At 43.1% G+C, this 27996-nt stretch overlaps 1 protein-coding gene across 12 annotated transcripts in view; it reads right to left on the bottom strand.

Annotated features, from left to right (window-relative positions):
* Positions 1 to 27996, bottom strand: part of ST3GAL3 (ST3 beta-galactoside alpha-2,3-sialyltransferase 3) — a 362121-nt gene that overhangs the window by 45299 nt on the left and 288826 nt on the right. For all 12 annotated transcript variants that reach the window (XR_009763520.1, XM_061632682.1, XM_061632687.1 and 9 more), the window contains one exon: positions 9281 to 9427. Coding sequence is in view for 11 of the 12 variants with exons in the window: in XM_061632682.1 (XP_061488666.1) it covers positions 9281 to 9427 (147 nt within the window). In the remaining variant the exon portion in view is untranslated. The remainder of the gene's footprint in view (positions 1 to 9280; positions 9428 to 27996) is intronic.

The following is a 27996-nucleotide window of genomic DNA, read 5'->3' as shown; positions in this document are numbered from 1 at the left end:
AGCCAGATGCACCTGTAGACAAATAGACTTGTACAATATGTTCTGGGTGGCATCATACCTCCAGTGTCAGTGTGATTTACAAATATAATAAAGTCATGCTACACCGCAGAAAACATTGCCATTTGTTCCCACAGCATTAATGCAGACTGCAATGGGAACTTTGTTGTTACCATCATTTGCACATCATAAGCATTATTACATAAGAGTACTCCAGTGGCAGCCATTGTCCAGACCCCCTGCTTGGCCTCCACAGCAGATTAATCAAGTACAATTATTTCAGATCTGTGCAAGAAGATAGTTACCAGAAGACACCACTATAGCACGTTGTTGGAAATGTAATTTGAATAAATTATGACAGAAATGGTAAGTCTGTCATTTTTAATTCTAATAACTCTCCAATAATGCAGTGTATTTATCTGACATAATTGTATTTCTACACCTAATAGCTTTCTATTTGAACAAGGAGATAAAATGTTATCTCATTCCTCCAGGACAGAATAGAATTTACAACTGGCCAGTGGCAGGTCCTGGGCTACTCATAGAAGTTGAAATATGGTCAGAATTACTATTTAGTTTACCATTCGTACCCACAGTATTAGTCAATATTAGCAGTCTCTATTTTCTGCAGTAGCATCATAAGCAATGCCAGGTTTGCCACCCTGCAGCATATTGGTGCGGCTGGAAGAATGGCTTTGAAACCTGCAGAGGGTACAGCACAGGCTATTCCTTTGACCCCTTCAGTGTCATTTTTTCTTGAAGTCTTATTTGACCATAGGGCACTGCAGCCTTCCTTCCCACACGCCTAGAACAGGAGAAGGGTGGAAATGAAAGCAATACAAGCTCATTTGCTGGGAGGATAGAGTGGCAAATGATCATTATTATTTATTAGATTTGTTAGACGCCCATCTGTCAGAGATTAGTCTGCCACTCTGGGCGACGTAAAACAAAAGCACAAATACAATCCATAGAAAAACATAGACAGAAAACATTAAAATATTAAAAAGTTAAAAACCCCTAGAATTGCACTCTGACAGCCTAACCCCCCTCCCATGCCTGATTAAAGAGCCAGGTCTTCAAGGCCCGTCAAAAACACAGCAGGGAGGGGGCCTGGCAGAGGTCAGTTGGCAAGGAGTTCCAAAGTGAGGGGGCTACGACTGAGAAAGCTCTTGACTTGGTCCTCACCAGTCTAGCTGCTTTTAGGGGGGAATGAGGGGTAGTCCGTTCCGGGACGACCTTGTTAGCCGGTGCCCTTGCTGAGAGTGAAGGCGACCCTTCAGGTAGAGTGGGCCAGCTTCAAATAGGGCCTTAAAGGTTAAAGCCAAGACCTTTGGCCCGAGCAGCCACCGGTAATCAGCGCAGCTCCTGAGGACTGGGGTAATAAGCTCTCAGCGGCGGCTGCCTTTAATCAGGCAAGCCGCTGCTTTCTGCACCAGCTGCAGCTTACGGACCATTTTCCAGGGAAGACCCACATATAAAGCATTACAATAATCCAACCGAGACAGAACCAAGGCATGAACTACTGGAGTAGGCGGCTCGGAAGGTAAGGGCGTATCCTATGTATGAGGTGAAGTTGATAAAGCGCCGCCCGAGTAATGGCCGCCACCTGCGCTTCCATAGATAACTGGGAGTCAAGAATGACCCCCAAACTCCAGACCTGGTCTCTCAGGGGCAGTTGTACCCCATTGAGCACCAGATCAGATCATGAGAAGTTATGTCGGCAGAGGATGCAGCAAAAGAGTAGTCTGCAGCCTGTTTGTAGGGTAGGAAAAGACCAAAGCCCAGTGTTGCTGTGAGAAATAACTTCTGCTAAAATACTCGTTAAGCACAGGCAAGGGTGATTACAGGATCACTATGTGGATTGGGCCCTTTGCCCCTCTCGCAAAAGAGGATTTAAACGTGCATAAAATTTGCATAAGCTTTATGTCATATGCCAGATTGATTCATAATACGACCATATTCATCCATGGTTTGATAATGAACCAACGTGGCATGTATTACCAAAACCTGGGTGGGTGAGCTGGATTCAGTTGATCTTATCCAGATGTACCCACCTGGGTGTTCAATACAGCATCCTGTTGAACCCTTGTGAAACAATGAGATGTGTCAAGGACACTGACATGAGCGCTCCTGAGGGCCCTGATGCTGTGGAGCCCAGATTGCTCTGTGGTTTTCTATGGAGCTTTGGGCAGTGAGACATGTCTCAAGACACCTAGAGCAAAAATGGTGCAAGACTTGCTGTTAAGGCAACAGAACATGCTCTAGATCCCATAATCGTATCTGCTGGGTGGCAGCGGTAGCAGCAAAGAAAGCTCACTTTACTGCCTCCATTGGATCCTTGAGTAGCCATTTTGCAGAGTTCTTCCAAGTAGTTCTGTGTTTATTGACACCTACCCTCACAAATGGTGTATTAGAACCCTTAGAAGCCTGCTGTGATAATTTTGCTCAGAATGTTGAGGATAACATCACTTGCCTCTTTAGGGATCAGAACATCACTGATAGTATAGTTTTAAGTGAAGTGTCCAAAACTGTCTTGTCTGGTTTTGCTGATCCATTTCAATCGTTGCAGCCTACGGATTTGAGCAAGATGCTTGTAGTGGTTCATGCTCTCTTGAACCCTGCTTATATAAGTTATCCAGGGGACGTGGACCAGACGGGTCCAGAGAGCAGTGAATGCATTGGTATGCAAGGGAGCAGTGATGGCCACCTTTAAAAGAGATCATTCCTTAAGGAGGCAGCCTGCCCTAAAAAAGCCCTCCCTGGACCATGGCAGCACCTACCCTATGGAACAGTCTCCCTTGAAGATTAGATGGCCATCGACAGTAGAGTGGTTTCAACATTAATTTAAAAAGGTGGCTTTTTATCTGTAACAGTAATCCCTGTACCCCCTCAGTGATCCTGAACATAGGACAAACACCTTTTTTAAAAAAAAGTTAAACAAACTAGATAGATTTCTTCACCAATAGCATTATTTGCATAGTCATTTTGCACATCACTTTCAATGTAAGGACAACCTCTCAGCCAACTTTATCCTTGTGAAGACCTAGGATGAAAGCATGAATGCATGTATTTTTGGACCAAAACCAAGCACTATTGTATACTTTAGTTTTTCCTAGACATATGATATCACATATGATATCAGGTATGGGACAAGTAAAGACACAGCTGTGCTGCTTACTGGGTCTTGCAAAGTCTCATGCATAGCGCTCCATAAATGCTATGATCAGCTAATTGTGTGTTCTGTACATTTCTATGCTCAGCACTTTGCAAGCAGTGACAGTTACCTGATGGTTGGTGCCTGCAGTCTGTGCCTTTGCCCACAATGTTTCATTTCAAACCATGTGGGCAAAAATAGTAACTTGACATCATTGTGATGCCAGGTTATTGGCAAGTGGGTGGCCCCACCCACTTGTCAAACTTAAACTGTGGGGGCATAGGAGATACAATTTGGCTTGCTAACTGGATCCAGTCCCCCACCCCTGGTCTAGCCTGATTAAACAGCAGTTCCTACTGTAAAGGTCGTCCCTGAAGTGAAAGCTCCAACAGCAGGGAGCCGTTTGAAGAGGTATCTGGAGCAGGATGGAAGAGGCAACATAGCTTTTAGGCAGTTTTTCTCTGCTGGGATCTGCTAGTCTGGCGGTCTTTATTTAGGGATAATGCTCTGCAGCTGCCATCCACTTTGCTGGACCCTCCTTCTGAATTTGCAGATTAGAAGAGTTCTTATCCTGGATTGGCAGTGCTCATTGCTCCCTAGTCTCGCCCACTTTACTGCTTCATGTTTAGACTGCTGCCAGCTGCCTCCTAGTGTTTCTGATTCAGGCAGTTGGCCAAACTGGCTGCCTTGTCTTTTGCTATCCAGGATGGATCCCATCCCCCTCTGACCACTTTACAGATCAAGGTCACCCTCATGGTAGGCACGGAACCAGGACTCCTACATTTAAAAAATGTTTTTATTGATTTTTTTTTCAGATGAACAAGACATTGAGATGCTTACATTTGAAGGAGGTGTCCACAATGCCAGACATGATGCCTGTGAAAATAAGACTATTGATGGTGCCAGCTGTCTGGATTTTTAAAAAATATGACAGCAATTTTACCATAAAGATGCAACTATGCAAATTTACTCATGAGTAGTCCCACATAACTCAGTGACTCCTACCTGCTCTACCTGGGCTGGATGTTTCCTAGTAATTTGCAAACTTCCATATGCATACAACTTACACCTCCAATATGTAGCTGGTAGCCAGAAACGCACAATTTCATGTAACACACTGAATTTTTTTTTTGCCCTTAAAAATATGACAAAACCTGTAGCCTTATAGAATGTAGCTGGGTAGTGAGAGAAAGCACATTTATTTCTAACCTGAGGTTTTATTACCAATGTCTTGGCACAGGAGGGGCCTCTCCACCCTGTTGCAAACAAATGCAATTCATTGGTTTTGTGTGTTATTAAGAAGAAATTCCCTAGAGATAAGTCACTGAGTTTTTAAATTGTGTCCAGGGAGATGTCAAGCAGACATTGCGTGTAAATCAATGACACACCTTGTGTTAGGGAACACACACTGTAGCCTGCAGGTCTGTTCCCTCTAAGACACAGCACAATGGAATTGCAGGCTGATGGACATTCCTAGAGAGGTTCTTATGAATGAATGTGCACATGCGCGTGCATGCAGACACAGACACACACATACTTTTGGAACTAGCAGTGAGTTTCTATTTATTCTTACTATGTGAAAACAATAGAGATTTGGGTTGGGGCTAAACTGGTAACTGAACCTAGCAGAGAGGTATATAGATTGCCCAGTGCATACAACCTTTCTTTAGCTGGCTATTCTATCCGTCTCCCTAGTATCAGAATAGGAGTTGTAACAGGGCAGCACATTTTATACCAAATGAAACCCAACAAGCATTTTCTTCTTTTCCCCAATACATCAGGGGTGGTGACCCTCCACTCCGAGGGGAAATGTGGCCCACCATGCCTCCCCATTTGGTCCACAAGGCCATTTTCTCAAAAACACACCCACCCATCCTACACCTGATATTATAAGTGACATCAGGTGTGGGGCAGGTGGAGATGCAGCTACTGGTACCTGCAGAAAACAGGATTCAACTCATGTACAGTGAATTCAATCCTGCTGAGTTTCAGTGAGCAGGGCAGCTCCTTGTGGGGAGCTCCCCTATACACCTGACTCCTGCAAAAAGCAGCATTGAACTCTCCATGCATCAGCGGATGGGTGGGGAATTCAGTCCTGCTTGGGGTTTACACTAAAATCTCTATAAAACCTTAAAGTTTCAATTGCCTCTCCAGAAGCATAGTGTACCCTTACCACCTATCAGCTGATGGGTGTTGGGGGGGGTACACTTTTCTCCAGGAGGGGGAAGTGGTTTCTATTAAAACCACTTTTAAAATGAAGGGAAAAAACTTGTTTTAGCACCAGTTTCAACGGAAACCACTTCCCTTTCTAGGGTAAGACAAGCCCCCCCCATCAGAAAGCACCCATCAGCTGATGTGCAAGACAGCCATGCCCACTTTCTGATAGGGAAGTGTCCCTCGCTGGCTGTGAGATGCTTTGAAGTCCCAACTTCACAATTTTGAAGAGCCACATCATCTGGTGTCATTGTGACTCCCACCTGCCAAATTTGGCCCGCAAGGACAATCCTGATAAGGATTTGATCCACTAAGCCAAAAAGGTTCCTCACCCCTGCAATATATTTTGCAGCACTAGGCACAAAACCTATCATGGGATCTACATTCACTTTGTGCTTAGCCAGACAGGCCATCATTTTGGAGGCTTAGTTATTTGGGGATTGCTTTGTCTGGAGATGGAAATAAATCATATTTTTGCTTGTTGTCTACTGGACTTTACTGTATTGCCCTGCCCCATGACAAAGCAATTTAGACTCAGCTCACTGATTCCATCTAGTAGTTGTTTTAGGCCCCAAAAGTGTTACACCTACTTTCCTGGGTGAATCCCTAAGACTCCTTTTTAAAAGGCATCGATTTTAAGCCCAAATGAAACTGCTCAAGGTTTTAATGCACATGTAAATGTTACTACAGAATAGAAGTAAGAGAAATAAATTCAACACACCCTCATTACCCTTCCCTCCTATTGTTGTACATAATTGTGTCCCAAGAGAGATGATGATTAATTTCCTCCTCTCTTTCCCAACACCACATCGTGTATGAATCTTGCACCTATCTGGCACTAATGTTGATATTGAAAAAGCTTCAAAGTATCATAGACAGAACTGGCTCTTTATAGCATGGGGTGGGATATCCTGCCAATGAACACTGGTAAGGTGAAATGAATATATAGAATCTCTACGCAAAGACAGGTAGGGATACACCCTCAGCTGAGTCAGTATCAAAAGGACAAAGAGCTCTTCAGAGCACTAGTGCTGAGGGACAGTACATGTGACTTTAACTGTGGATCATTAATGATACAACGTTCTTCTAATCTCTTAGCATCTGTATAGTCTACTGATCATGGAATGCCAGTCTTGCAGCACTAACTCTCACTTGATACATTCCTGGGAAAAGCAGAAGATGACAAAACAGGCCACTGTCCCTTTTGTCTTTCATCTGAATTCCCAAGTGTCTAACAATTACTAGCTGTCATTATTATTTTAAAAAGGAGAGGCAAGGCAGAAATGCAATCCCCTCTCATGTAGTTAGATTCCATAATATTATAAACAATTAGTCCAGAGGGGAGAAGAGAAGTCTGGAGAATAATAAATTATTGATACTTGGGAGCAGATGGCTCTTCTTGTATTAGGGGAAGTGTTATCTAAGAGAACCTGGGCTTGAGAGGTGAGGATTAGCCTGGTACCCACAGATCAAATAATGGGAAAAGGTAATCTATGTGGGAGATGAGATGAAAGCAATTTATTCCTAATAGCTCTTTCTAATGGTTCTGGATGTAATCAGAAGTCCTTATGGGAAGACAATTAGAATTACTTCATAAAGCTGAGGGGAAGGGAATGACCTCCAGCCCGTGGACCAGACTTGGCTTGTCAGGCCTCCTTATTTGGCTGCTAAGGCCGTTTTGGGCAAGCCACACTCATCCAACCTACACATGACATAATACACAAAGTGTACGACCTCAGGACATACATGGTGTGATGTGTGGGGCAGGTAAGGGCAGGACTTCAAAGGACCAATTGGGAACTTAAAGTGAGCTCCTGATTCTTCCTTTGATGGAGTAACATGCACTCCTGCCATCCATCAGCTGATGGGCAGGGATAGCCTGCCTTACTCCAAGAGGGTTTTTCAGAGGTTCAGAGAGCAGCATGGGACTGTTACAAAAGCACTTTCAAACAGCCCAGAATTGCTCTTTGAAACTCTTTTGCAAACAGCCCCTGCTGCTCTTTGAACCTCTGTTTTGAACATCTGACATAAAAGTGTCACTCACTGTCAAATTTGACACAGCAAGAGTGGGGAAGATAAGGATCTGGCCTCATGGCCAGAAAAGGTTCTGAGCCCGTCATAAAAGCTTGCCATCCTTCTGCACCTCTGTTTATAGTACTCCTCACACACCTGTGAGTAGCTCCTCCATTAGCTGGTGAGCAGGTCCAGGATACTTCAGAGCTGCACTCTGTTGAAGACTATTATAGCTCCATTTGCCTGTAGTTTGACCTGACAACCAGGTGGGTCTCTCAGAATACATGAGCCTATAGCAGCCATAAGGCACATAATCATCTCCATGACGCCTGATGCATCAAAGGCAGTTCAGATATGGAATACATTTTTTCACTCTGCCAAATGGGAGTGAGGAAGGAGAAGAAAACTTGTCATATCATCTACACCAAGGGTGGGGAACCCTTTTCAGCCTGAGGGCCACATTCCACTAATGGGCAGCGAGTAGCACTAAGATGTGACTCTTACTTTTGTACAGTAAAAGTACATTGCCTCTGTCTTACATCTTACTCTATTTTACTCTATCTAGGCACTAGGCAAAAGCACTCAAGAAATCGCAGAATGGGGTCACTGAGGGGCATAACCTGGGAAGAGTCCCGAGGGCCAGACGGAGAGGACTGGAAGGCTGCACTTGGCCCTCCAGGAATGAGGTACCACACCCTTGGTCCACACATTTAATGCACGGGGAGCACTGCCTGATTTCCAAAGAAGTGAATGTATGTTGGTATCTGATTATTTCAAAATGGTACCCTCCTAAAGTATTTTTTAAAAAGTTCTACAACACCTGAAACACTAACCAAATTAATTGTGGAATGAGTATTTATAGCAGGAATGTATTTTGTTAAATGCAAGATTTGTCTGATTACAGATACTTTGCTGGGGCATAGCACCATATTATGATCTATCACCCTGTACCAGACTAGTTGTAATGCCCAGTTTCTGTTAATTTTCTGTTATCTTGTTCTTTAATAAAAAAAACCTAAAAAAAAGTCTGATTACAAATCTTAATTGTTTCTCCTTTGAAAGCTCCCATTATTTGAGTTGCAATCCTGCCCGTTTCTCCCTTAGAGAGTAAAAATTATCTCTCACAACCTTGTAGATCACACATGTAAACCAAATAAATACATATTGCTTGGTTCAAACTGTCACATCATTCCCCCCAAAGAACTCAGGGAAATGTAGCTGTTTATGGATCTCAAAAAAATAATTATCCACAGTCTCACAAAACTATAGTTTTCAGCATTGTTCTGGGGAAACCATGAGAGTTCACAGACTATTTAAAACCAGTTTGGGTTTGTGGCATAGATGCAGCTTAAGCATTAACTGTAAGTCAAATAAAGGGGAAAGGGCCTACAAAACGTTGCTCAGCCCCTTACTCCAGAACAATAATATCTTCTGAATTATCCATTTGACAGCTTATTTTTTTGTACCCCTCCCTGTGATGATTGCTCTGGAAGTGAAAGAAACACAGAATTCTACTGCAAAGAAGTCCCCCCCCCCCGCTCCAAGCAGTCACATGTAATATGAGCTTCCACTATTTGTATGAGCCCCTAGAAGCACAGTGTCTGAGTGTTGCTGGATTTGCTTTGTTGACTTTCCTAGTTCCCGCCATATAGTGAAAGCCACTACCTGATTATTTTTGCTTTATAAATAGAGATCTGCTAAATCAGACCAAAGGGCCATGTAGTCCACCATCTCGTTTTTAAAAGTGGCCAAAACATGCCTTCCAGAAACCCATGAAATGAGCATGAAGGTAACAGCCCTTTGCTGTTGTTTCTTTCCTGTCTCTGGTATTCACTGATATTCTGTCTTTGAACATGGATTTAGCTACCATGGCTAATGTCGACTGAACATAGAATTCCTTACCTCTTTGATGGCAGACATCTTGATGTTTTCATAGTAATGTAATGGTGCATTTGGAGAGTTCATGTCATAACCAAATCCAGCCACTGCTACCTCATCACAATTGTGGAGCACCATGGTTATCGCTACACTTCCCAGAGTTGGAATGTTCTGTGGAGAAAGGGGGAAGAAGTACAACATAAGCTATTAAGTGAGTGTTCATCCTGTTAATTGCACCCAAGTTGGAAAAAATAGTAAAAACTCTACCTCCAGAGCAAATTGAAGGTAAGCTACATACAGAAAACATGGAGAAAGATTCCATGGCAATTGACAAGAGGAGAAGTGGAGTCAATGGAGAAGAGAAAAATAGCAATGCAGAAGACAGGCAGGAGGGGGGGAAAAGAAGAAAAAGTTTTCAATTGGAGCAGCAATGAAAAAAAAAAGAGGTAAAGATTTTTTACAATTATCCCTGAGCGGAGGGCCATAGATCACAACTCTGACAATGAGTGTTGATGGCATACAGCAGCTTCAGAGCAACTGAGGGGAACACAGAAAAGCAGGATCTTTAAATTAGGACATTCTGTATTAATGGATAATTTTATTTGTTGTTGGCTCACTTTCTGTTGTTAATAGTATGTATGTATGTATGTAATTATTTATTTATTAGATTTATATCCTGCCATTCCTCCCAGTAGGAGCACAGGTATGGTGTGGGAGCTGTTTAATAAGATAATTTTGCTTTTTAATTAATTATTTAATTAAGTAATAGTTACTATTCAGTGGCCTATATTTTTCAGGGCTGGAAAATAAACCAATCAAACTTATCTATAATAGCTGTGTGTGTTTTTTCCCTTTGCAAAAAGTTGTTATTAACCTAGACCTCTTTCAAACCACTCTAGCAGAGATCAGGAGCACCCTAATATTTGGAGGATACTTCAAACTTCCTCACTATCTAGGGTTGCCAGATCAGAAGCATCCCAAACCCTGAGATTTTTGGGGCGGACCTGAGTGATGTCATGGGGCAGATCCAAGTGACATCATGGGGGCGGGTCTGAGTGACGTAATGGGGTGGGTCCAAGTGATGTCATTAAGCATGATACATTAAGCATCAACCACAGTTACTTGGCACATACAATTCATAGGAAAACATTTATCGGATTAGGAATTAAGATAGAAATCTTAGCTAAAAGATGGAGACTGGGTAGGGAACATTGAATGTAGTCAACTCGCTTCTGGCAAAAAGGGTTTAAATGCCCTCAGGCCAGCCCAGTCACCAGAAGGCCATTGTAGGAAGAAAGGAGCCTAGTGTTGTGGAGATGTTAGATGCGAACACTCAGGAGTAAAGATGGATGCCCCTGAAGGCTGCAATTCTACAATCACCTACTAAGGGACTAAACCCCATTGAACTCAATAGGACTTACTTATCAGGAAATATGATTTAGACTGTGTTATCGGTAAAGCTTGACTAGGGATCCTCTGCAAAGATATTCATATCCAAGTACGGTTGGCAACCCCCTGCCTGGAATGCCCTGCCCCTACCTTTTTACATCCAAATTTCTTTACAGATTTGACCCTTCACTTCAGAAAGAGGTCTGAGAAATTAGTAAGAAGATTCTCTACCCTTTCTGTTTCCCCTGTGGGCTGCTATAACCTCACTTCGTCAGCCAACCCAATTCCAGTGAATATAATGGAGAAAGAGAAAACACACATGATTTGGTCTACATTCATTTCATTCATTTGCGATCACTCGTGGCCGAGTAAGATTGTCTTCCAAGATAGGTCTTTAACAGTGGGTCTGTAAGTGACTGTGGAGGCCAATTCTAGATCCACACAACCTCCCACAGTGAGGACATAGGTTTCCAGATGGAAGATGGTCATGATGAGGATTTGTTTGATGTGCCTTCCACTTAGCTCATTTGTCCTGTTCATCCTGTATTCGTGCTTCTTCAAAGTCCACGGTACCTTTGATAATAGCCGACCTCCATTTGGGATGTTCATGGGCCAAGACGTTCCAGTTCTCGATGCTCATGTTACATTTTTTTAGATTCGCTTTAAGAACATCTTTAAACCTCTTCTGCTGCTTTGGAAGACAGTGATCAGGCATTTGAACAACATGGCCGGTCCAGCGAAGCTGATGTTGAAAGATCATTGTTTCAACACTGGTAGTCTTTGCTTCTTCCAAAACACTAACATTAGTCCATCTGTCTTCCCAAGTAATTTGCAGAATTTTCTGGAGGCAGTGTTGGTGCAATCTTTCAAGAGGGTGGGAGTAGCATTTATAGATGGTCCATGTTTCACAGGAGTACAGTAAGGTCGGTAGTACAATGGCTTTGTAAATTAGCATTTTGGTCTCCTTGCGAATATCCTGATCCTCGAACACTCTACACTTTGGGAGAATGTGGCGCTCTCAGAGCTTAGACGACGTTGAATTTCAGCATCGATGTCAGCTTTTACAGAGAGATGGCTGCCAAGATAGGGGAAGTGATCAACGTCCTCCAGCATCACACCATTAAGCTGGATTGATCGTGCTACAGAGGGACTAGCTCGCACCTGTTGATGATTTAATACTAAATGAGAGCCCAAGCTTTCCATATGCTTCTGCAAAGACATTTAGGATAGTCTGAAGATCTTTTTCTGAATGTGCAGAGACTACATTATCATCGGCATATTGAAGTTCTACGACAGAAATTGACATTACCTTAGTTTTTGCTTTCAGCCTACTGAGATTAAAAAGCTTTCCATCTGTTTGATATATGATTTCCACACCAGTAGGAAGTTTCCCCTCAATAAGGTGTAGAATCATAGCAATGAAGATAGCAAATAAGGTAGGAGCAATAACACATCCCTGTTTTACGCCTGATCCGACTCTGAATGGATCCTGCTTTTCAAGTTTCTTGGAGTGCTGCTATGTCAATATTAAAACATCTTAACTCCCTTGCGATGATGGCAGTCCTGCGTTCAGGACATTCACAATCTGCATTGTCCAGCAATGTCCGTATATTCCATGTTCCAAAGTTCAATTGTCATTTGCGACCGCAAAGTGGTGACCCCACTAGATGCGGTAATCCAGTCAGGGAGAGAGATGAGGCAGGCTATGTTTAGGGCACATTTTCTAGCTCCCTCCCCATACGGGGTGAGCAGAGTGGATCCTGAATAGGACTGCTCATTTGTGCATTTAGCTGCCGAACTACTCAACTGCCTCAGTCCTCGAGCCAGGATGACTGAGTCCACTGCCCATGTGCTGGTCCATGGTTAGGGGCTTCCGGATTTCACAGTCCTGCCCCCGTTGCCATTCGCCGATTGCCATGGGACTTTTGGTTTGATTTGGTTGGAAGACATCTGTGTGCGAATTTGTTTTATGTGAGGAGATCGGTGCACAATGATCAACACACAATCTTTACAAGAAAAGGCTTTGATCCAATGGCCTGGATACCCCGCCGATTGGAAGTCTTTTATGTGCTGCAGCCTTCATCCACCTTCACAGCTGTTGTAACATACACATTGTTAGCCTCCGCGTGTTCTGCCATTGAGGATGTTCTTGGATCATTCTTTGTCTGGTCCCTCTCCCTTGACCCTACAGCCATGGGTGACCCTGCTGGGAGTACATGACTCCTGACGGCATCGCTCATAGGGTTCATTGGTACACACAAGCTCACTTTATAGGCAGCAGCTTGGGAACAACAATTGCAGCCACACTGCCCAGTATGTGAATTCTCTTTTACCACTATTGGGCAAGAAACAAACAACAAGGTGCATCATCAGTGGGTTTAAGAAGGTAGAGAGAAGTGCATGGAACCACTGTTGTTGTTTCTAAGAATGAAAGGAAGTGAGGATAAAGGTAAATGAAATGCAAACAGAAAAAGAAAAACAAAAGACAGTGATCATTTCTTAAATGCAATACCATACCATACCAACCACAACAAGATTCCTATGAGTAAGGCAGAAAACTAAGCATCCCACAACCAGTCAGGATTCCTAACCATAAACCAAAACTAAAAAAATCCTGGCAGCCAGTCAGCCAAGGTCTCAGAAATCCCCATGCAGCACAACCTGGCCCAGGGGCTGCAGTTAGCACAGAATGCTGTGGCACAATTGCTGACATGAGTGAGACCCTATCAGCATACCTCTGCTCTGAAATCTGTACTGGTTGCTGATTTGCTACCAGGCCAAGTTCAAGGTGTGATTTCCATGTTATGGGTACCACATAGTACTTGCTCTGCGATTGTAAGAAATCAATGCTTTAGTGTGGTAGCACCTATACTTTGGAACTGCCTGCCTATTGACATTAGGCAGATGCCTTCATTGTACTCTTTGGCACCTTCTAATTTTTTTTTTTAAGCACGCCTACCCAGGCATGTAGAAGCTATTATGTTTTTATCTATTTTTAACTCATTGTTGGTTTTATTATTTTGAATGTTTGAAAATACCTGTCTTTCACTATTTTTTCAATAATTATATTAATTCCTGCTATAAACAACTTTGAGGGGTTTTTTTTACAATAAAGCAGTATATAAATGTTGTAAATAAAATAAACAAATGAATTTTGGAGTCACTGTGGCCCATGGGTCCCTTTCCCCTTTTGTACCATTCCAGGCCATTTGGTACCATCTAGCTCAGTACTGATGACATGGACTAGCATTGTCTCTCTAGGATTCCAGGCAATAGTCTCTTCCAGAGATTGAATTCTGGACCTTTGCATGCAAAGCATATGCCCTACACCACTGAGCTACAGCCCTGTTTAAAAATGTATCTTTTAAAATTGTTCTTTTTCTTTTCAATCAATACACAGCATACTAGGGCAGATCCACACCATGCTTTTAAAGTACATTCAACATACATTTGAAGCACATGAATCCCACTACAGAAACCTGGGAACTGTAGTTTGTTAAGGGTGGTGGGAACTATAACTGTAAGGGGGAAACTTCACTTTCCAGGATTTAAGGGCTGTCATGTGCTTTAAATGCGAGTTGGATGTGCTTTAAATGTATTATGTGGATATCTATTACTTCATAAACTTTGCCTACGTATAAATCATTTTAATTATTTTTTAAAATGGAACAAGCTATAAAGTTTACTTGGTGACCATGGGCTACACTCTCAGCCTAACCTGCCCCTCAGGATGAAAAGAACAGAGCGGGACCATGACAATCCCCAGGAAGAAGGGCGCACTTAAAATGTAGAGGAAATAATCATTTGTAAATAATAATTTACAACCATAGTGTGAAATCAGATACATATCAAGACATATTATGAAGAAATATTTATATAAGCATGAATGTCAAATATGTTTATGATTTATACAACCTGTAAAGATATTTATAGTGCAATCCTATGCACATTTACTCAGAAGCAAGTCCCAATGTATTCACTGGGGCTTACTCAGACAGGGAAGCACGCACGAGACTACAATTCAATGAGAAGGAACTTCAGTCACCCAATCCAAAATTCAGAATCATGCCACTTTAAGTTGTTCTGCAACTGTTTTATATGTTGTTTTACAGTTATTGGATTTTAAATGGCTTTATTTCTTGTTGTGAGCTGCCTTGGTTTCCAACTCTACCTCACAGGGTTGTTGGAAATATTCCATATTTATCTATTTATTTATTTATTATTTGATTTATATCCCGCCTTTCCTCCCAGCAGGAGCCCAGGGCAGCAAACAGAAGCTCTAAAAACACATCAAAACATCATAAAAACAGACCTTAAAACACACCAAAACAAAACAACTTGAAAAATATTTTTTTAAAAAAGCTTTTAAAACGTCTTTTAAGAAGGGTTAAAAATATATTGTTTTTAAAAAATATATTAAAAAGCAATTCCAACACAGACACAGACTGGGATAGGTCTCTACTTAAAAGGCTTGTTGAAAGAGGAAGGTCTTCAAAAGGTGCCGAAAAGATAACAGAGATGGCACCTGCCGAATATTTAAAGGGAGAGAATTCCACAGGATAGGTGCCGCCACACTAAAGGTCTATTTCCTATGTTGTGTGGAATAGACCTCCTGATAAGATACTTGCAGAGCGCAGTGATTGACTGAGTATATAAGGGGTAAGACGGTCTTTTAGGTATCCTGGTCCCAAGCTGTATAGGGCTTTGTACACCAAAACTAGAACCTTGAACTTGCCCCGGTAGCAAATGGGCAGCCAGTGCAATTCTTTCAGCAGTGGAGTGACATGTTGGTGATACCCTGCCCCAGTGAGCAGTCTCGCTGCCGCATTTTGCACCAGCTGCAGCTTCCAAACCAACCTCAGGGACAGCCCTACATAGAGCGCATTACAGTAATCCAGCCTGGAGGTTACCAGTGCATGGACAACAGTGGTCAGGCTATCCTGGTCCAGAAATGGCCACAGCTGTCTTACCAGCAGAAGCTGGTAAAAGGGACTCCTAGCCACAGAGGTCATCTGGGCCTCTAGCGACAAAGATGGATCCAGGAGCACCCCAGACTATGAACCTGCTCTTTCAGAGGGAGTATGACCCCATCCAAAGCAGGCAACTGATCAATTATCCGAACCACCAACCAACAGTGCCTCCATCTTGCTAGGATTCAGACTCAGTTTATTGGCCCTCATCCAGCCCACCACCGAGTCCAGGCAGCAGTCAAGGGCTTGCACGGCCTCTCCCGATTCAGATGTTACGGAGAAATAGAGCTGGGTATTGTCAGCATGCTACTGACACCTCGTCCCAAATCTCCTGATGACCACTCCCAAGGGCTTCATATAGATGTTAAACAGCATGATGGTACCCTGCGGCACCCCACAGCACAACTGCCAGGGGACCGAAAGACAGTCACCCAATGCTATTATCTGACAGTGACCCTGGAGATAGGATCGGAACCACTGTAAAACAGTGCCTCCAATACCCCTCTCACCAACTCAGCCCAGAATGATACCATGGTTAATGGTATCAAAAACCGCTGAGAGATCAAGTAAGAATAACAGGGTCGCATTTCCCCTGTCCTCCTAATAAAGGTCATCCATCAGGGCGACCAAGGCCGATTCAGTCCCGTCACCAGGCCTGATCCCAGACTGGGATGGGTCAAGATAATCTGTTTCATCCAAGAGTACTTGCAACTGCTGCGCCACAACTCTCTCATTCACCTTCCCTAAAAAGGGGGTATTTCCAACCGGTCGGTAGTTGTCACAAACCAATGGGTCCAGGGTGGGCTTCTTCAGGAGTGGTTGGATCACTGCCTCTTTCAAGACAGCTGGAACCACTCCCTCCCACAATGATGCATTGACCACACTCTGGATCCACTTGGTCAATCCCCCTCGGCAAGCTTTAATAAGCCAAGAAGGGCAAGGGTCGAGAGGACACGTTGCTGGCCACATCATCGCAAGCACCTTGTGGATCTTGTGCATCATCAGGCCACATCAACTGAAACCGTTCCCAAGAAGTTGCAGCAGACTTTGCACTGGACACCTCATCGGGGACTACAGTAGATGTAGATGGCGCATCAAGACTGCTATGGAGGTGAGCAACTTTACCCTCAAAGTGCCTTGCAAACAATTCAGAGTGGGTCTCCAAAGGGTCTAAAACTCCATTTCCTGGAGTTGATGTCAACAGACCCCTGACAATGCAGAAAAGCTCCACTGGACGGCTATTTGAGGATGTGATGGAGGCAGAGAAGTGGGCCTTCTTCACTGCCCTCACCACCACACAGTAGTCATGGTTATGATGTTTTACTCATGCCCAATCAGCCTCACAGCACGTCTTTCGCCACTTGCGCTCTAGTCATCGTACAGCTTGTTTCATTGCCCTTAGCTCACTGGTGTACCAAGGTGCAAACCAGGCTCCACAATGCTGGAGAGGATGCTCGGTGGCAACCATGTCAAGAGCCCGATGCACCTCGCTGTTCCACAGCGTGACAAGGGCTTCAACAGGTTCATCTGCTCTATCTACTGGGAACTCCCCCAGGGCATTCAGGAATCCTGTGGATTCCATTAGGCTCCGGAAATGGACTATCTTAATCTTTCCACCACCCCTGCAGGGAAGGATCGGAGCCATAAGTATGAACTTCACCAGGAAGTGATCTGACCATGACAATGGGGTGACATCCACCCCCCCTATCCCCAGACCACCCCTTCCTCCATCTGGAGCAAAAGCCAAGTCGAGGGTGTGCCCTGCCCTATGTGTTGGGGCACTGACAACTTGAGACAGCCCCATGGTCATCATGGAGGCCATGAAGTCTTGAGCCGGAACCCTAGAGGCAGCCTCCGCATGGACATTGAGATCACCCAGCATTATCGTTCTGGGCTCCACCAACACCACAGCTGAGACAAGCTGCCGGGCAGCAGGGTGGACGGTACACCAGCAGCAACCCTAGTTTACTGTCTCTTTGACCAGGCACCAGGTGTAGACCCTCACAGCCAGCTCCAAGACAGAGTGGTTTCCTGGTGACAGGGGTGGAAGTTCTGTAGACCACAGCAACTCCTCCCCCCCCCATCCCTGCAGCTTTTGCTGGTGTTGCACCGAGTATCCAGATGGACAAAGCTGGGTCAGATCAACTCCTCCCAGCTCATCCACCCAGGCCTCAGTAATGCACACCAAATCAGCACCTTCATCCACAATCAAATCATGAATGAGAGTGGTCTAATTGTGTACCGATCTGGCGTTAAGCAACAACACACACAGGCCAGTGGGCACAACAGATGAGCAATGAGGAACCCATCCATGAGAGGAGTGGCAGCAAGGAACAAGGCACAGATAGCCTTGCCCTCGTCTTCTATGGAAATTCACCACATCCCCATGGCTATATTTCTCTCTGCCCGTGATAACTGAAATTGGGGTGGCATCACCCATGTTCCTCCATACTAAGAGTTATCCTAAACACCTAATATGGACCCAACACGAGTCCACCAACAAAACCTGTCGGAGCCAATTATTTCAGTAGGCCTCTGCGAGGATTGGGAACAGTCACACCCATTCAAACTTTTTCACACAGGGCCAATCTACTCCCTCTCCTGTCTCATACCCAGGGAGGACCAGCCTTATGCCAGTTATAGACTCTCATTCTGAAGGCATCTGGCGACTTTCTCCTATCATTCAGTTCATTGCACCGGCTCTCACCCTGTGCAGGAACTACACATGCACCACACGCCCTCCCCACTACCAATCTCCTCTAGATTAGTTTAACAGGAAACAAATTAAAAATAAAAATAAAAATAAAAGGTAATAGAAGGGAGGTAGCACCCTCATCCTCGGGACTCCCTAAGGTGCTCCCCAAAGAGCAACCCCCTTTGGTGGTGACCCCGCCGGCAGCAGACCCACTGCCCAAGGGCAGCTGGGCTTTTATGCCTCCTGCCCCAGCCAGCAGCTGATGCAAGAGGCCGCAAGATTGACTGCAGCCTCTCTCTGAAACCGGGTCAGGCAGGGGGTCCCAGTTCTTGCAGCACTTACCAGGGACTTCAGCTGTCTCAAGGGACAGCAACCCAAAGGAGTGAGCAGCAAGCACCTAGATGCTCAGGTACTCACTCCCAGGGCAGGTCTTCTTCAGTCCCCTAGTGCTGCAGCTGTTCCCTGGAGATGTAAAAATACATACACCCCAAGATGCATATCTGGGACTCTGTTGGCTTTCTTCTTTGTACTTATCTATTTAAATCTAGATTATTTCTTTTGTAGTATTGAATTTATGTTTGCTAAAAATTTTTTGTCTTAGTTGAATTTATCACTATGTTTTGTAATCCGACTTCTCTCCCCTACCCCAGTGCTTTTATGTTGAGTGTTTGTTGTAAGCCCCTTTGGGCACAGGTCAGTATGGAAAGGTGGCATATAAATAAACCCAATCAATCAATCAATCAAATCAATCAATCAAATAGTTTATTGTTAAAACCAGTTGGCCATTGCAGAACATTTTTTTTAAAAAAATAACAGTTTCATGCCAAATAAAAGCAGTGACACCTAAGTAAGCCTTGCCTTACTGCTTAAAAAAAAAGATCAGAGGGGGAGAGAAAGATTTACAACACAATCCTTTTCTATGTTCACTCAAAAATCCCATTGATTTTCAGCACAATCCTAACCATGTCTACTCAAAAGTAAGTACTACTGAATTCAATGAGGTTAGCTCCCAGGTATGTGGAATTAGCATTGAAGTTTTACTCCTAGAAAAATTTCATTGGGAAGGTTTTCAAAACAGGTTATGAATAAGACAAATAAGCTGCCCCCTGTCCTCAGTCCTGTAAAATTTAAACTTTGTTTGACTTCTTAATTAGAAAAGTATAACACTGAAGCATGTACACTTTTTTAAAACTTCTGTTCAAAAATTATTTGAAAAAGTATAATATACCATTTTTGCAAGTAATTAAAAAAACCTTACATGTACACTTTTATGCCTACCAAGATCCTTCTGCAATCCTACGCATGTGTACTCAGAAGCAAGTACAGAGAAAGTACTCTTTATGCTGATGAAAGCTATATATTTATGGAATTCCTGATGAGAAAGGAAACAAGAAAAGGAAACTCTTCTCAGAACCTCAAATGAGGTTTAGCTCTTGCTATTGTAAATAACAACCCTGACTTCTTCTTGGCTAAAAACCTGAAAGGGCAGGGATTAGAGCAGAATTTAGAGCAACTAACAGAAGTTGTGGGGGGTGGGCAGAATCTGACGTTTTGGTGTGTATCTCTGGAACCAGACCACCTAGAAACTTTTTTTTAATGACAGCTGAAAGTCTGCAGATTAAGGTGAGTCACCCGGAGGCGCAGAGAGGACCCCAAAAAACTGGAGTCTCTGGCCAAAAGCCGGAGGTCTGATAACCCTATCCCTATCACAAGCAGATAAATGCTGCCATTTGCCTCATTCCTCTCCCATTGCCTAGCTGCTTGAGGAATAATCTGTAGCACTTGTGTTCTAGAGCAGCCTTTCCCAACCAGTGTGCCTCCAGATGTTGTTGGACCACAACTCCCATCTTTCCTGACCATTGGCAATGCTGGCTGAGGCTGATGGGAGTTGTGGTCCAACAACATCTGGAGGCACACTGGTTGGGAAAGGCTGTTCTAGAGAGATGATCCCTAATGCAGAAGATCTTGTTCAAGTTTACGTCTGCCTTGGAGCAGGGGTGTACAATTAAAATAACTTTTACACTTTTATTAACATAAGAGGGTTGTGCCACTAGTTTAACCACAAGAAAAGCATTTTGTCACATGTTTAGTTTTGTGACAGCAACAGAATATAAACCTTTCACTTTCCTAACAAGTCATATGCAAAGGGAATCTTGGACACAAAAGAGGCCATACAGTGGAGACAGCTGTAGCAGGCACTAGAAACATGAAAATCCTGGCACCAGCACCTTACACCTCCAAATCTAGGGAAGAGTAAGGGCAATGCAGATGACACAAGTTTTCCATCTCTACCAGAACTGTTGGGCTTGGGCAGGCTATAAAACCTACAAAGACCTGGGTAAAGCCCACAAATAGTGGGTATTCTTCTAGGGGGCTGCAAATTATTCAAGAATGGGCTGCAATTGGCCTGTGAGGTTTATGTTATGTTGGCCTGGGCTAGAAAAACCTTTACCAGAGAGTAATATACATTCTAACATACACACGGCCCTGGTTTTAGGTCTTGGATCTCATGTTAGCAACCAAGTGCTCTGAACATGATTGCATGCACGCACGCGCACGCACACACACACACACACACATACATATATATACCAGTCACCTTTCCACAGAGAGAAGCAGAAGAAGCTTGAAGCAAGATATAACAGGTATTATTTACTTATTACATTTATATCCCACCTTTCCTCTAAGAAGTTAATGGTTTTCCTCTCCCCATTTGATCCTCACAACAACTTGTGAGGTAGGTTAGGCTGAGAGGCAGTGACTGGCCCAAGGCTGAGTGGGGATTTGAACCCTGGTCTTCCAAGTCATAGTCCAACACCCTAACCCAGCCTTTCCCAACCACTGTGCCTCCAGATGTTGTTGGACCACAACTCCCATCAGCCTCAGCCAGCATTGCCAATGGTCAGGAAAGATGGGAATTGTAGTTCAGCAACATCTGGAGGCACACTGGTTAGGAAAGGCTGCCCTAACCATTACATCACACTGGCTCTCGAGATCAGTAGCTTCAGAACAATGTGCATCCTATGTTTGGGGACACTAACTCAATAAGAAAAAAATATTGTGTGTTTATTTCCTTGCATTGCATTTCTCTTAACTAAGGACAGCAACATTTTCTACAATAGAGGGTTTGATGCATGAGAAAATTCCTGTTGCTTCAGTGCCTTGCCAGCTTTATGGGATGTTGGGGTCATTTCTGTGTCATTGCTTTTTGGACTGGGAGGAAATGGTTGCAGTAAATTTCTTTGGAGAAGTACCTGACATCTGCATTGCGCATAGAGGTTTCAGTTGTTATTTGATCCAATGGGGGGGGGGAGCCCACCTATAATCATGATTCCTCAAGAGAATGGCCAGCAAAATGTGATTCCTTTGGTTTAATAGTTGTTGTGAGACTTCAAGAGAGTTCTCTGCAATTTTTAACAAGTCAACTTTACATGGTTAACAACAGGGGGATATTATCAATTCCTTGCTTGAAACCCAGCTCCAGTCATGATCCCACAACATCTCAAACACAATAAATGAGACAGATTATAAATCCAAGTAAGCACAGATACATACAAAACAAACAAACAAACAAATACACAAGTCTAGCCAACCCCTAAGGCTGGATGAAAAACGAGCTTTGATATTTCTAAGCAAAGGCTGCTGGAGTTTCAAACTATAGTCTATCCTTGTCCTTTAAGACCAGACTTTCAGCCCCCTTCAAGATTCACATATGCATCTATCTGAGATCACTTGCAAGAAAACATATTCTAAGATCTTTTGTTGCTTCCAGAAGACCCATTTTTTGAGATTTGTTTGCACAAAATTTGTGGGGAGGTTATATGACATTGGCTACTTATTGAGCATTCATTCCGATTTGTTTGTGGGGCAGTTATAAGATGCTGTGCCAAACAATTGTTACTCCACACTTTTCAGTGCATTTACCTGCTACTTCCTTATCGAAAAAGACTGGTTTTTTAGGGAAGTGGGTTTATTGTGCAAGAGCACCAAATCAAACCTGAATTTATCAGTTGTGATTGAATTCCACTCCAAATAGTGACAGTCTGGAAGGACTCTTTGTTTACGGAACATGTCTTGGCTGTGATCTGTTTAAAAGTACTTACTTTTTGTATAACATAATACATAACAATAGTTTTAGAATATTTTCTTCAAACAACCTTGCCGATATTAACTTATAGATCAAGCTTGCAAAGAGCCATTAAAATATTTACTGACAATACAGCAATTATTCACAAACATTTTTAAAGAGCAGCTTTCCATTTGTGAAATTTGAAACTGACATTAAGTTAATACGCCACTAAAGTCAGCCAAGATATCATAATACATTTATATTGTTTTCTGAACACTTGGATCATAGAAACATTTATTCTTCCCCAAGCAATACCCACACACAGTCTCACACATGGAGCGGCAATCTCTTGCCAAGAGCCTGTTGGGCAGATATTTCTAGCAAGGGCAATTGAATTAAAACTTATGTCAGACCACAACCCTGCCATTAGGGCCATACATGCTAAGGCCATGATGAAAGGCACCATAGGCTTTCTTCCTCTTCCTTAGATGGATCTAACATCCAGTAATTCTAGCTAGGTGGTTGAGCTTTCATTCTGTCACTTTGGGAGTGAGGAAAATTACTTATGTTTTGTATTTTAAAGCATTTTCACTATCATATAGATAAGATGGGTGTGTGATTTACTAAATATAAACTCCATACAAAACCAGGGAAAGAACAATGAGAATTCATCAAACAAAATTTGCTTGTTTATGACGAAAAATCACACAGAACCTCAGACAAGATTATGGAAGCTTCCAAGCTGCTGTCTAAGATAATATGTTGGTTCAAGACATCATAAGATACAGAAACATTGAAATTTCCTTGAGTACATGAAGTAAAGTCTCTAAGAAAATAAACAACTAAAAGGGCAAATGAATGGAACGTATGATGAGCAGTCTGAAGGTGACCCCAAAGGACTGCTTTTCATGATGGAAGGCCATCAGACCACAGCAGCTTTCAGCACAGTTGAATGGATAGGTAAATAAGCTGAGCTGATAACAGAACGTAGTGTACCTCATTATACAGACACTATTTTAATTGAGAACATGAGTGACTGCAGTGCCTGGAGGGGAAATCCTCCTGTTCAACAAAGCATCACAAAGTCTGATCAACATGGAACTCTCTGAATTCAGATACAGATACATGGTGCAGTTATGAAGCATAATGCAGAAAAACCATAATGAATGCAAGGTTGGAGAACAGGGGACCAAACGGTGCATTTGTGACTACTGTAATAATATCTGCAATGTTGATACCAGAACACCTAATCAACCCACAGGATTTCAAAGGATTGAGCGACGTTTTATCAATGCTGTGGCAATTATAGGATAGTCACCTTGTACTGGTGAGTGAGCTTGTGTGTTCCAATGAACCCTATGAGTGATGCTGTCGGGAGTCATGTACTCCCAGCAGGGTCACCCATAGCAGTAAGGTCAAGGGAGAGGAACCAGACAAAGAACGATCCGAGAACGTCCTCAACGGCAGAACATGTGGAGGCTAACCATGTGTATGTTACAACAGCTGTGAAGGTGGATGAAGGCTGCAGCACATAAAAGACTTCCAATCGGCGGGGTATCCATGCCATTGGATCAAAGCCTTTTTTTTGTCTAGATTGTGTGTTGATCGTTGTGCACCGATCTCCCCACATAAAACAAATTCACACACAGACGTCTTCCAACCAAACCAAACCAAAAGTTCCATGGCAATCGGCGAATGGCAACGGGGGCAGGACTGTGAAATCCGGAAGCCCCTAACCATGGACCAGCACATGGGCGGTGGATACAGACACAGTCATCCTGGCTTGAGGACTGAGGCAGTTGAGTGGTTCGGCAGCTATATCCACAACTGAGCAGTCCTATTCAGGATCCACTCTGCTCACCCCGTATGGGGAGGGAGCTAGAAAAGGTGCCCTAAACATCGCCTGCCTCATCTCTCTCCCTGACTGGATTACTGCATCCAGTGGGGTCACCACTTTGCGGTCGCAAATGACAATTGAACTTTGGAACATGGAATATACGGACATTGCTGGACAATGCAGATTGTGAACGTCCTGAACGCAGGACTGCCATCATCGAAAGGGAGTTAAGATGTTTTAATATTGACATAGCAGCACTCCAAGAAACTTGAAAAGCAGGAGAAGAACAACTGAAGGAAGAAAAAGGAGGCTATACCTTCTTCTGGAAAGGACTGCCTGAACAAGAACGACGAATATATGGAGTAGGCTTTGCTATTAAAAATAATCTTGTGAAGCTCTTGTCAGAAGTTCCTATTGGCATTAATGATCGACTCTCAACTCTCCGGTTAACACTTGCCACCAGCAGGCAACTATTCTAAGTGCTTATGCACCAACATTAGATGCTGATGAAGACATCAAGGAAATTTTTTACAACCAGCTGGACACCATCTTATCAGAGATACCTAAGGAGGATAAAATTACCTCTTGGGCAATCTCAATGCAAGAGTTGGACGTGATTTCGATTTATGGCCAGAAACCATTGGGAAAGAAGGAGTTGGCAATAGCAACCTGAATGGAATTCTACTTCTGACTAAATGTGCAGAACATAATCTTGTTATTACAAACAGACTCTTTCGCCAGAAAAAAAAATTTAAAACATCATGGAAGCACCCTAGGTCAAAACACTGACATCTCCTGGATTACATAATTGTCTGTGCCAGAGATGGTCGTGATGTACTCCTCACTAGGGCCATGACGAGTGCCAATAACTGCTGGACAGATCACCGATAAATTCGATCCACTATGGCCATTAATATTGTTCTTCAACGTAGGCTCCAAGAAGAAAACCAAGGGATAAAATGAACATCCATGCCCTTCAAGATCCTATTAAGTGAGCCTGCTTTCAAACCACTCTCAAGAAACATCTACTGATGGAACTCCCTGAAAATGTCAAAGAGCACTGGATTAAGTTGAAGACATCCATTATTGCAGCATGTGAACAAACTATTGGATACCAAACTAAGAAACATCAGGATTGGTTTGATGAGAATGATAGTGAGATTGAACATATCATCGACAAGGAAAAGAAAGCCTTCCAGATATGGCAGATAGACATTAACTGTGCCTCTAACAAAAACATCTATGCCAGTGCAAAGGCTGAGGTCCACAAAGAACTAGAAATCTTAAGAACACCTGGTGGATTAAAAAAACCCAAGAAATCCAGCACTTTGCAGATGCTCATAATGCACGGGGCTTTTTTAATGCCACAAAGGCCATCTATGGACCAACAAATTACGGTACAAATCCCTTACGTTCAATGCATGGTACCAAGCTTCTTAAGGATAAAGAGCCTATTGCACTGCGCTGGAAAGAGCATTACCACAATCTCCTTAATTGTAACTCTATTGTGGCTGGTGAGGTCTTCTCGCAAATTCCACAACAACAACTAGAGACAAGCTTGCAGTATCTCCTAATTTGGATGAAGTCAGTAAAGCCATCAATCAAATGAAGAACAACAAAGCTAGTGGACCTGATGGGATTCCTGCTGAAGTATTTAAAGAAGGTGGGCCTGAACTTACACAACTTCATAAGCTAATTGAAATAATCTGAATGAGGGAGGAGATCCCAGAAGACTTTAGGGATGCCATAATTATCACCCCTTTTAAGAAGGGTGATAGAACAGATTGTGGGAACTATCGAGGTATCTTCTTGCTACCACAGGTAAAATCCTTGCAAGGATCCTCACAAATCGCCTTCTGCCGATCTCAGAGGATGTCTTCCCCAAATCTCAAAATGGTTTCCGCCCTTCCAGGGGGACAGTGGACATGATCTTCACTGCACAACAGCTTCAAGAAAAATGCTGGGAGCAGAACCGACCTTTATATAGAGAGTTTATTGATCTGACTAAGGCCTTTGATACTGTGAATCGAACCGCTCTCTGGACAATCCTTCTGAAAACTGGATGCCTGGATAAATTTGTGAATATTTTGTGACTCCTTCATGACAACATGATGACAATTTTGGATAACAATGGCTTTTAGAGCAATCCATTCAAAGTTGCATCAGGCGTAAAACAGGAATGCATCATTCCCCCTACCTTATTTGCTATCTTCATTGCTATGATTCTACACCTTATTGAGGGGAAACTTCCTACTGGTGTGGAAATCATATATCAAACAGATGGAAAGCTTTTTAATCTTAGTAGGCTGAAAGCAAAATGTAAGGTAATGGCAACCTCTGTCATAGAACTTCAATATGCCAATGATAATGTAGTCTCCACACATTCAGAGGAAGATCTTCAAACTATCCTAAATGTCTTTGCAGAAGCATATGGAAAGCTTGGGCTCTCATTTAATATTAAAAAAACCAAAGTGCTTCATCAACAGGTGCGAACTAGTCCCTCTGTAGCACGATCAATCCAGCTTAATGGTGTGATGTTGGATAACGTTGATCAGTTCCCCTATCTTGGCAGCCATCTCTCTGTAAAAGCTAACATCGATGCTGAAATTCAACATTGTCTGAGTTGTGCGAGTGCCGCATTCTCCTGAATGAAGCATAGAGTGTTCGAGGATCGGGATATTCGCAGGGAGACCAAAATGCTAATTTACAAAGCCATTGTACTACTGACCTTACTGTATGCCTGTGAAACATGGACTGTCTATAAACGCCACTCCCAACTTCTTGAAAGATTCCACCAGCACTGCCTCCAGAGAATTCTGCAAATTACTTTGGAAGACAGATGGACTAATGTTAGCGTTTTGGAAGAAGCAAACACTACCAGTGTTGAAACAATGATCCTTCAACATCAACTTTGCTGGACTGGCCATGTTGTTCGAATGCCTGATCACCGTCTTCCAAATCAACTACTTTACTCCCAACTTAAGGATGGAAAACGGAATACCGGTGGATAGCAAAAGAGGTTTAAATATGTTCTTAAAACAAATCTAAATGTAAGATGAACATCGAGAACTGGAAAGTCTTGGCCCATGAACGTCCCAAATGGAGGTCGGCTATTATCAAAGGTGCTGTGGACTTTGAAGAAGCATGAATACAGGGCGAACGGGACAAACGAGCTAAGTGGAAGGCATGTCAAACAAATCCTCATCAAGACCATCTTCCATCTGGAAACCTATGTCCTCACTGTGGGAAGCTGTGTGGATCCAGAATTGCCCTCCACAGTCACTTACGGGCCCATTGTTAAAGACCTTATCTTCGAAGACAATCTTACTCGGCCACGAGTGATCGCCAATGAAATGAATGGTAGGATTGCTCACGTACTACAGCAGTACTTTTGGATTATTATCTGTTATTCTGAAACTACTACATAAATTAAAATAACTTTGTAATAGATATATCTTTATATGTAGGAGTGCATTCATTAGTTCAGGAGTGGAGACTCTCTGACCCATGGGCCTAATTAAGCCTGCCAGACCTTGGTCAAGCCACAACCACCTGCCCTATATCTGATGTCATTTATGACATCAAGTGCCAATCAATTGATTGGTGATGCATGCAAAGCCCTATGCAAAGGGCTTCACAAGACCTGACAATAAATGAAGCCTCTTGAAAAACACTCTGCAAGGCCTTTGCAAGACCTGACTTTTGGAGCACTTTGCCATGGGCTTCACAAGACTCAAGAACCAACCGATTTGAAAGGTGCTTTGTAGGCTGTGCATTTGC

The sequence above is a fragment of the Rhineura floridana genome, chromosome 6, assembly GCF_030035675.1.
Source record: "Rhineura floridana isolate rRhiFlo1 chromosome 6, rRhiFlo1.hap2, whole genome shotgun sequence".
Taxonomy (NCBI): Eukaryota; Metazoa; Chordata; class Lepidosauria; order Squamata; family Rhineuridae; genus Rhineura; species Rhineura floridana.
This window is presented reverse-complemented; position numbering and strand designations above follow the sequence as displayed.